The sequence below is a fragment of the Heterodontus francisci genome, chromosome 37 (genome assembly GCF_036365525.1).
Source record: "Heterodontus francisci isolate sHetFra1 chromosome 37, sHetFra1.hap1, whole genome shotgun sequence".
Classification (NCBI taxonomy): Eukaryota; Metazoa; Chordata; class Chondrichthyes; order Heterodontiformes; family Heterodontidae; genus Heterodontus; species Heterodontus francisci.
In genome coordinates this window covers 25,460,231-25,471,434 of record NC_090407.1, presented here as the reverse complement: position 1 = coordinate 25,471,434, position 11,204 = coordinate 25,460,231, and the positions used below count along the sequence as shown (strand labels likewise).

Here is an 11,204-nt window from a genome sequence, read left to right as displayed (position 1 = left end):
TCTTCATTTAAAGTGTTGTGAACCTTTAATTCTGTACCCCAGAATGCTGTGGATACTCAGTTGTTGCAGTAGGAAACTAAGTATCAGCACTGGAGTCATGATTCTTCTCTTTACAATATCTTGTTCACCTCTTCATAAGAGATCAAAGATGTAGGACAGCACCATTTGCACTAATGAGTGTGCTGTATAGCATAGCACAATATGGTGCTGCAGTATAGCTGTGCCATCTTGTTTGATCAAATTGTGTGTGTGGGAGGAATAATTGTGAACCACCAAGAGCCTTGACTAGTGATGAATGGCTCCGGTGTAAACCACAGAAAGCCTCTAAGCCCTATAACTTCATTGCATACTTTCAAGAGAGCTCATAACAACTCCATGCATTCTCAGAAAGGATTGTTGAAATTCCTCTATGTGATAAACTTGAAGCAGAAGAATCCTTGCTGCTATGGTAGAGAATGCCCCATGCTATTATACAGTATTGTCTGGCACTCTTCTTAATACCATATATGTTAATATTTAGAGTGAGATGCTGAAGAGCTGCTGGCATCTATGTCAACTATGTCAAGTAATAAAACATGACAGGTGTAAAGGACATGATCTATGAGAAAATGAATGAAACTCTAATTTTGTAATGTAGAAGGAAGATGGTTGAGGGGATCCTCATCGAAGTATATTTGTTAAATGGTATAAACAAGATTGGGGACTGAGTAGCTCAGTTGGCTAGATGGTTAGCATGTGGTTCAGGAATACCATCAACAGCGGCAGGTTCAATTCCTGCTCTGGCTTGAGGAAGGCAATGGGAAACCGCCTCATATACCCACTTCCCTAGACATGCTCATATCTCCTGGGGGGGAGGAAATGAGCAGAGGACCTGCCCTTGGATCGACCACCACCACAGCATAGCACATAGACAAGACAAATGTGGAATACTAATTTATAGTAAACCAATAAATTAAGAGTAGGGAACATAATGAGGAATAAATTCTATACTTAGAATAATAAAGTAATAAATGCTTGTAATAACGTGTCGGGTATTAGGGTAAAAGCATTGGGGTATTCACAACTGGCTGCTATAATGGGAAAGTTAGGGGATTACAGAAAGGAAGAACATGCTTGTATTTCTATAGCAGCTTTCATGTCCTCAGGACTTCCAAAGCACCCCACAGCCCATGAAGTATTTAGTTTTTGAAGTGTAGTCACTGTTGTAATGTAGGGAAATATACAGCAAAGTCCCGCAAACAGGAAGGAGATAAAAGACCAGATAATCTGTTCTGGTGGTGGTTGAGGAATATATGTACGCTCCTTTGCTCTCCTCCAGATAGCATTATAGGATCTTTTAAGTCCATCTGAAAGGACAGGAAGGGCCCCAATTCAATTCCCCCTAAGTCTGTGTGGAGTGGGACTTGAACCAATGGCCGAGTACCCAAGAGGCCAGGCCTGAATAAGATGAGCTTTCATGGACCACATTTTTTTTCTCATCCATAACTTCTTATTTTATGAAAGGATCATGGATATATAGATGGGAATCAGCACTTTTTAATAAAGAGTTAACTTGCCATCGTCAGAGATGAGCAAAAACTGTTTTTACTGTACATTGCATTTGCAGTAAAAAATCGCAATCTGAGCTTCGAACTTGTAGGCTTATCTGGACACTTTAACATCAGTTATTAAAGGGACAGCTCAGACTCAGCTGCCATGAACTCAGTTCAGTTGTCTGAGTAAAGACACTCTGCCCCCACTTCTTGCCCCCCCCCCACCCCACTCCCACCACCACCTGTGGCCACAGCGATCATTGCACAGGGCTAGCACTCCCACCACGTATACATTTTGGTCTGATAATTAAATTATTTTATTGAAGGTTACTACATCAGAAGAGCACCCTGCAGTTACACCATTAGTAGATTTGTATCTTGCGGTAAGATGGCAGCATCATATCTTAAGTGGCGATTCAAATATTGATTTTTGGCCATATTATATAATTTTAGTTTTCATCTACGAAAAAGGAACAGGACTGATGTGCATAATGGCCTTTTCCTATTCCTGAAGAGTCTTATATTCTTAGGTTCTGTAACCATTCCTCTAGAATACTATCAGCAACATACACTCCCTTTTACACTTGTCGAAGTCACAGAAATTAAACTCTTGTTAAATAACAAAATACAGTGTAATGATGCAAATCTTCATACAAAACACATATACAGGAAAATTAAACCTAGGAAGGGTCAACTGATAAGATATTCTACCAACGTTACCAACTGTTTTTACCTTACAGTACAAGACCATTCACACACTCACAGCATTGATTATTACCATTATCATCTCTGTATAATGAACCTATCAGTCATTATGAAACAAGTCTGCCATTGTATTGAGTCATGGATTAGTAATGGATACATAATATAAATGGAATTACTAAATAATGTGATAGAAAGTGTCAAATATCTTATTGCACAGGCTTTGCTCAATGTTTCCATGCTTACAAGAGTTGAGATGATATTTTACAATGGTATGTTGGTAGGGTGCAGTGTGAAAGACCAGCACATGCTGCATTTTGCATTACTGAAACACTACTACTGGCATTATCAAACACCACCCTGCATTACCATGAAGTAGCTCTCATCCCTCCCTGCTCAGATATTAATCTCAGTTCTGAAAGTCTGTTGCACATGTTCGGTGTGCTTGGCTGGGTGCCTCTTCGCTCTAATTGTCAGCGTCCCATCATCACCCAAGGCGGAGGTCACAGAGGTGGGGTCAACATCATCTGGTAGCTGACATTTGTGTGTGAATGTGTTCATTACAGTTCCATCCGCAGCAAGCTGAAAATGAAAGACATTTGCTTTATATTTGTACTAGTTACAGTATTTGAGCATGTGAAAACTGTGGGCTTACTCTCTCGTTTGGACAGACTCGCACATGAGATTGTGCTATACTGCCTCAAGAGCCTGATCTCACATATATGTATTGACAGTGATGATAATTTGCAGTACTTCTCTTGTTGGGAGTACAAGAGCTGTCAATTTTTATTCATGGCATTATCAATGGTGTATAATGGTGCCGCACCAAAGGCATGGGAGTCTTTAGCATTTTAATCACTTTCGTGTTAAACTAGAAATGTTTCAGGATGCAGTGAATTGAGTAAGTTGATCATTCCACTTTCATAATCCACTGGCATATTGGAGAAATTCCGGGAAGACCAAGGAGAGTGATGCATACAGGGCACAGGGTTTCATTCACCAGCTGCACATTTTGGGAAATCATATGTGGCAGCCTGTGATGTTCTGCCGATTAAAGTTATCAGATAGAAAATTGTGGGCCGTGCATGCTCAATTTCCCAATATGTGATTTTGGCAGATAAAGCTTTGTGCCAGTTGTGTGCAAGCAAAACATGCACAGTGTCTCTTTGTTTAATTTGTTCTTGGGATGTCACCAACACTGGCAAGGCTGTATTTATTGACTGTTCCTACTTATCTGACCTAGTGGTTATAGGTCTAGACCCAGTAACTCAGAGTTTGAGAGTCCCACTATGGTAAGTTGGAACATTGGAATTAATAAATCTGGTAATGTGTGGGTTAACACTAGAAAATTACTGCGAAAGTTGCTGGATTATTGAAATACCCAACTATCTCGCTAATGTCCTTCAGGGATTGGCAGAACTGTTCTAAATTTCATATAGCACGAGCCCATGCTTTGCGGTTGACTTTTAATGCACTCAGAGAAACTAGGGATGCACAACAAATAGTGCCTTGCCAATTGCTCACATTCCAAGAATACATTTTTAAAATGTGGTGAGCATTCTTCTCGCATTTTTTTAAACAAATGTGTGTCTTGCCAGCCCACTTTAGATGGTATTAAGAGACAACTGCATTAGAACTAGAATCATAGGTAAGCCACACCCAGGAAGGGGTAGGAGGTTCACTTCCCTGAAGGACATCTAGTTATTAAAAGACACCATGAGTTGAGTTTACATTCAAACGTGAAATAAAGATCTATGACCAGTTTCTTAAAATGCTGAAGCTCAAGCTGTATATTTCATAATAGTGGAGGTTAGGGAGAGACTTCATTCAGGTGAATAGAACCTTAAACTGTGCAGGTAAGGTAAACCAAGAACATTATTTCAAAAAGAAGCTAGGAAAGTAAGACAAGGAAAAAGGAAACAAATTTAAGATTAGTGAAAAATAAACTTAAAACATCTTAGGAAGAAATTTGTTAACTTAAAGATTGCTAAATGTTTGGAACAACCTGACAAACAGCATCATAGGTGCAAAATCATTGTGGATTTTCAAAATGTAGTTGGAGGTACTGGGGGAGACGTGCATTGATGAGCTTAAGTCTTCTTAAGAAGGCACACCATGCATAAAGGATTTGGGAGAATCATTGGGGCAATTCCAGGTTTTGGAGTGAGGGAAAGGAAAGCACAGTCCACGGGAACAAATGGCCTTGCCAGCCATTGCGGCTATGCTATATAATAGCCAAGGAGTGCAACATGCTCCCATGGCACATGTTTTGGGAATGAATGCTCACACATGACAGTCAGAGCTTGTAATAACGGGCTCGACTCTGGCAGCTAGGCTGCTCATTGTGTATACCGAACAATAGATTGTGGGGGCTTTCCCCCCTACAGAATTTGGGTCTGTATTTCTGCACCTTCCTTTTCCTTACGCGACCTGCCCTCCAGCAGACATCTTTAGCCGCATATCTTTTCAGTGATTCCTGGCTGGCATCTGGTGGGATTTGGGGCGGAGGTGGAGAATCACTGTGAGTTGAGATAGGCCTGAGAAGAAGGTGCAGGTCATTGGGGCAGGGTGTTGCTGTGAGGTGATTGAAGCTTAATTTTTTTTTATTCGTTAGCTGGATATGGGCGTCGCTGGCTAGGCCAGCATTTATTGCCCATCCCTAATTGCCCTTGAGAAGGTGGTAGTGAGCTGCCTTCTTGAATCACCCTTGGGGTGTAGGTGCACCCACAGTGCTGTTAGGAAGGGAGTTCCAGGATTTTGACCCAGCAACAGTGAAGGAACAGTGATATAGTTCTGAGTCAGGATGGCGTGTGACTTGGAGGGGAACCTGCAGGTGGTGGTGTTCCCTTCATCTGCTGCCCTAGTTCTTCTTGGTGGTAGAGATCATGGGTTTGGAAGGTGCTGTCGAAGGAGCCTAGGTGAATTGCTACAGTGCATCTTGTAGATGGTACACACTGCTGCCGCTGTGCATCAGTGGTGGAGGGAATGAATGTTGAGGGTTGTGGATGGGATGCCAATCAAGCAGGCTGCTTTGTCCTGGATGGTGTCAAGCTTCTTGAGTGTTGTTGAAGCTGTACACATCCAGGCAAGTGGAGAGTATTCCATCACATTCCTGACTTGTGACTTGTAGATGGTGGACAGGCTTTGGGGCGACAGGAGGTGAGTTACTCACCACATAATTCCCAACCTCTGTCCTGCTCTTGTAGCCACAGCATTTATGTGACTGATCTAAGTTTCTGGTCATTGGTAACCCTCTGGGATGTTGCTAGTTGGGGAATTCAGTGATGGTAATGCCATTGAACGTCAAGGGGAGATGGTTAGATTCTCTCTTGTTTGAGATGGTCATTGCCTGGCACTTGTGTGGCTCAAATGTTCCTTGTCACTTATCAGCCCAAGCCTGGATGTTGTCCAGGTCTTGCTGCATATGGACATGGGCTACTTCAATTTCGGAGGAGTTGCGAATGGTACTGAACTATGTGCAATCATCAGCGAACATCCCCACTTCTGACCTTATGATGGATTTATTGATACAGAATAAAAAAGGTCTTTACAGAAGCTGACAGGGTGCTATTTTCTGCCATTTTGTATTTTATTATCTGCCATTTTGTATAAAATGTTAAGCTAACAAAAATTCCCTGAAACATATGTTGAGGAAGGAAATGATTGGTTCTAACCAATAGGAAACTTTTTTTTTAACATGACGAGTTGTTATGATCTGGGATGCACTGCCTGAAAGGGTGGTGGAAGCAGATTCTGTAGTAACTTTCAAAAGGGAATTGTACAAATACTTTGAAGGGGAAAATTTACAGGGGCTATGGAGAAAAAGCAGGGTCGTGGGATTAATTAGCAGCTGTTTCAAAGAGCTAGCACATCATGATGGCCCAAATGGCTTCCTTCCATGCTGTATCTAATATTGTATGAATATTTGGCACGTTTGGAAAAAACCCTATTTCAGCTGAAAATCGCTTCTAAACCATTTGGAATATATAATTCTTAGAATGAATTCCCAATATTGAGCCTGATTTTGTAGTGTATGTTGCTGTAATGAGGAGTTGAGATTTAAGCATGTTTTTAGTTTAGGTCTTATTTAAAAAGCTAGTTTGCTGAGAGTCAGAGTTATTTTTAGAAGTGATGAAATACAGCTCATCTGCTTTTCATTAACCGCAGTATGTAAAAGAAAAGGTACGTGCCAAAACTGAGTGCAAGTTCTGAAGAAGATAATTAAAAACACAATGCGAATCAAATTTCTTTGCAGGGTAGAGTTGTGGAGGGTGGGGGGGAGTGGTGTGCGGGGATTGGTGGTGACAGTGGGACCTGGAGGTAGTACTCTTCAATGCTGTGCTCTTACATTTTCACCATGTCATCTACCACTGTGAACTCTGAAGGTGACTGGTGGTATTTCACTGGTGTGACTCAGTTGGTAGCACTCTTGCCTCTCAGGCAGAAGGTTGTGGGTTTAAATTGTATTCCAGAGACCTGAGCACAAAAATCTAGGCTGATTCTCGAGTGCAGTGCTGAGGGAGTGCTGCACTGTTGGAGGTTCTGTCTTTTGATTGAGAAGTTAAACCGAGATCCCATCTGCACTCTTGGGTTGCGTAAAAGGTTCCATGACACTACTTTGAAGAAGAGCGGGGTATTTAGCCCTAGTGTCGTGGCCAATGTTTATCTGTCAACCAACATCACTTAAAAAAACAGATTATCTGTTCATTATCACACTGCTGTATGTGGGAGCTTGCTGTTTGCAAATTGGCTGTCACAGTTTCTACATTACAACAGTGACTACACTTCAAAAGTACTTCCTTGGTTGGGAAGTGCTTTGGGACATCCTGAGGTCATGAAAGGTCCTATATAAATGCAAGTCTTTCTTTTCTTCACAAATTATGACAACCTTGCAGCAACCTCCTTTGGACAGAGGAAAAAGCTTCCTCGTGACCAGGAGATAGGGATATGGTGATTTACAGGTGTTGAGCTGTATGGTAGATTGGGAAAATTATGGAATGTGTGTTTGAGAGTTGGCCTTCTTTGAGAATCATACTGTATGCATATTGTGTCACAGGATAAGGTATACAGGAGTTCTTACAGTGAAAGCCCTTGGGTTTATCAAACACAGTGACTGGAAGAACCAAAGATACAACAGTATATATAACCTGGAGGCACATGCAATCGACCCAAATGAAGTCTACTGAGGATTTTCTCTCTTCAATTTTTTATTCTAAGTGTGGCAGAGATTAAGAACTTGACAATGGTGCCTTACCTTCTCAGCATGGACTTCAATCTGATTGTTGGAGGTGGTAACAATAATATCTTCAGGTGAGAAGTCGCTCACATCTACTGTGAACTGGTAATTGTCTCCCATGGTCTTTACATTCCCCATGTTTCCTGGACGGCCTATTGGGGTAAAATACATCGTGTAATCCCATCAGATATGTTTGCATTTGGTGAGATGGACAGTGTATGTTGTTGGATGAGTTGGACTCTCTCCATTATAATGGGGTGCGATCCTAGGGACAAATGACTGTATATAGTTAATAAAAACAAGAAATGCTGGAACCACTCAGCAGGTCTGGCAGCATCTGTGGAAAGAGAAGCAGAGTTAACGTTTCGGGTCAGTGACTCTTCTTCGGAAGAAGGGTCACTGACCCGAAACGTTAACTCTGCTTCTCTTTCCACAGATGCTGCCAGACCTGCTGAGTGGTTCCAGCATTTCTTGTTTTTATTTCAGATTTCCAGCATCCGCAGTATTTTGCTTTTATTTTATGACTGTATATAGTTTAGTTACTGCGAATTAATGCTGGAGTCAATTCTATACAAGTGCCGTGATAAGCCAGGCTAACAGTTTAGTATCAAATATGTGAATGATATTTACAGCAACATGTAAAAAAGCATGAGTCATTATCATGCCCAGACACTTTTAATTTGAAATCAGCAGTGTGACCTTTCCATGCAATTAACATTCCATCTGCAGGCAGATTATGGAGTGCACATGCTTTTTCATTCTGATGAAACAGTAATACATGGTAGCAAATGAGTAGGAAGATGCATTTGGAATATGAGTTATCCAAATCTAATTCAGAAGCCTTTAATGGAGCTCGGTATACCACAACCGATATAGACTACTGCAGAGATAAGATGCAGGTAAACAAACTCTAATCCAACAATTTGCATCCACAAACACAGCAAAATTACACAAAATCGAGCAGAGCTGGACTAAAATGAGGCCTGGTTATTTAAGAACCGTTTGCTTGTTTTCTTTGAAATTGATTTTTTTTGCTTGCTCCTATTTGTTTTTCTTTGTCTCCTCATTTCTCATTTATCTCTTCTTTGTTTTCTCTTCCAACTTTTTAAAATTTTCTTAGCCCCACCTTTTCTGAAGGTAGTTAAGTGTGGTACCATGGATGCTGGCAGGCATCCAGCATCTCACCAAAGTGGCCCTTCATGTGTAAGCCGAAACAAGTGTCAGGAAGATATTGCATTGCAAGGCTTATCACAGCTGACTTTTCTGACCTGCCATCGATACACATACTGTTCTACCCTGGTCACAGAAAAGAGTTCAGGAGCAGAAATTCTGGCTGATTTTCCCCCACTTCCATCAGTCCCTGAACGAAAGGACGTAAGGCTAATTGTAACACCCTGACCACCTTCTGTATTGAGGTTGGCTAACAACACAGCCGGAGATTGAACCTGGGACCTATCTGGTTTGTGTGATTGTTATGTTGTGTGGTGAACTTACCCAGTTAGCCCTGAGGGATGTTCCATTTTTAAATACATCAGTCTCTTCATTTCTTTTTTTTTGTCCCTGTCATACTTATTTCATTCTTTTCTGTGTGGATGACTGTACATGAAAGATACTGAGCAACTTTTGCTGCTCTTAGGATTCTGTGTGTATGAGGTTTCTCAATCCTTACTGGATCATTCATTACATATCTCGTAATCTGCAAACTTGAAAATCAGGGCCACAAGCTGTAAACATCAGGGACAGAGATTAAAAATCAGAGAAACTTTATTTTACCAAGCAAGGTGTCATGATTATTCACATATACTTGAGATTTTCATATTTTGTACTATCATATGATGCTGATGATTTTTGATGCATTATTATGGTTTCCACAAATACAGATTAGGGGAGTTGTTTGCAGGTAAATTTGTATTTTTTACACTTGACATCAGAAGGATTTACACCTTACAGTGTTATGGAGTACATAATTTAAGTTTACATGCCGTCAAAGAGTTCCCTCGAACTGAGAAATGTGAAAAAATGAATTAAGCGATTTTTCAGACTTGCTTAATCATCCAACACCCACAACTCCAAAAGCAAGTCTAAGGAGAATAGTTTTAAACATGGCAAAGATTTTAACATTTGGAGTGTCACCCCAAGGTTGAGGACAGCAAGGCAGGATTGAAATTCACTCACTCAATTGGCATGCCCAAATTTAATCAAGGCAGTTGAAAAGTACTGTTCATTATTACCTCGTGCTCCATTTTCACCATGTGCTTTTTCTCTGTCCCCTCTCACTCTGCTACTCTAGTATGGGACCTGCTGGTTCGTGCTCTTGTCTTAGACTAACCTTGTACCGTAGTTAGCTTCCTGCCCCAAGATTAGGATACAATTAACATCCATAGAATTTGTTCTTATTTTGCATAATCATGTTTAGGTGTTTTAATTTGTTCCCTAAAGTGAATTCAAGTAATTATATGAATATACATACATTTGCATAACCATACGTGTTCAGTCAAACACACATTTCCAAAATAAGCTCATGTAGAAAGACTCATTTTGAAGTATGAATTAGATCAATTTGAATCTTGCAAAATACCTTCAATTAACTTTATCTGCCTTGATTGTATATTTACTCTCTTCAAAGATTTTAAGTTTATGCTCAGCAGTAATCCCCTGCGGGGACCTCAGTATGCACCAGCTCACAATCATTTCACTTTTCTGTGATTTATTGATCATTATTTTCTATTTCTGTGAAATTAGATTTTTTTGTGTGTGCATTTTTCTCAGGAGATGTAAGACACAACTTCTAATTTTAAATAGCAATATCAATTTAAATAGCAAAACTAGAACAGCACTTTAATCCTTCAGCGCATTTGGCATTAATAAAAGAGTATATTTGTTGCTCTGGACAGATTCTCACTTGCCTGAAAATCCCAGTTGCTCATTTCGGGGCCTCAAGAAGCTTCCATGGAGGATTGAGGACTTCTCAAACTCGTCCCCAAAGAGACCCCTTGTTTTATCCATGCACTGATCCAAGCTTGGACCCGAGGAAGAGGAGGAGGAAGTGGTGTTCTGATGAAAGGAACGCTCAGATCTGAAAGCAGTAGAGGATTTTGCACTCATGGAAGGCAGATAAACTTTAAATCTCAAAAAATCAAATTAACCAGCTCCTTTCTAGCAACCGTCAGGTAATACTGGACAAGCTTCCGAAGACTGAAGCGTCTTTTGTGCTCCGATGGTATTCTACTGTGCTTTTATACAGACTCCTGCCAACTAGCCTGACTGCCAATGTCAAAACTTGATGTTAATTTTAGCTCTGGCCACATCAGGCATGCAGTTGTGAAAATTCTAACAGATGAAAGGTCGTCAGAGTACTCCAAACAAACGGAGTGATCCAAGAATGTGTTCTCATAGCAAGCATTCCAGCCCAGCTCGATGGAGAACCTAAAAAAGCAATTTGACTCCCAGCACTGCAATTCTTGTTAAAGCTGCAGCTCTACTGTCCCGAAACTGGAAAATGCTTAATTTAGACTCGCAGTGCCAGATTGGGACAATTGTGAAGATTCGAGAAAAGTCTAACCTGACTTTTTGAACATAAATGTTTGTGCATTCAATCAATAAAGTTGTCAGGAAAGTTCCAACTCATTTAAACAGTCCCCCACAAAGCAGAGCAGAATGAAAAACCTCTGGTTGCGTTCTGTCATGGATGTTTCACAAACTCTGCAATACACTGACAAACAAAACCTTATCAT

The 11,204-nt window shown here is 40.7% G+C and overlaps 1 protein-coding gene across 1 annotated transcript; it reads right to left on the bottom strand.

Annotated features, from left to right (window-relative positions):
* Positions 1 to 1,767: 1,767 nt before the first annotated feature.
* Positions 1,768 to 10,755, bottom strand: hspb7 (heat shock protein family, member 7 (cardiovascular)). The gene is made up of 3 exons (XM_068017367.1): positions 10,377 to 10,755; positions 7,489 to 7,622; positions 1,768 to 2,816 (listed from the first exon to the last, which is right to left on the bottom strand). Exons 1-3 carry the CDS (start codon positions 10,573 to 10,575, stop codon positions 2,631 to 2,633), a joined length of 519 nt encoding a protein of 172 aa, XP_067873468.1. The 5' UTR covers positions 10,576 to 10,755; the 3' UTR covers positions 1,768 to 2,630.
* Between the last annotated feature and the right edge of the window lie 449 nt (positions 10,756 to 11,204).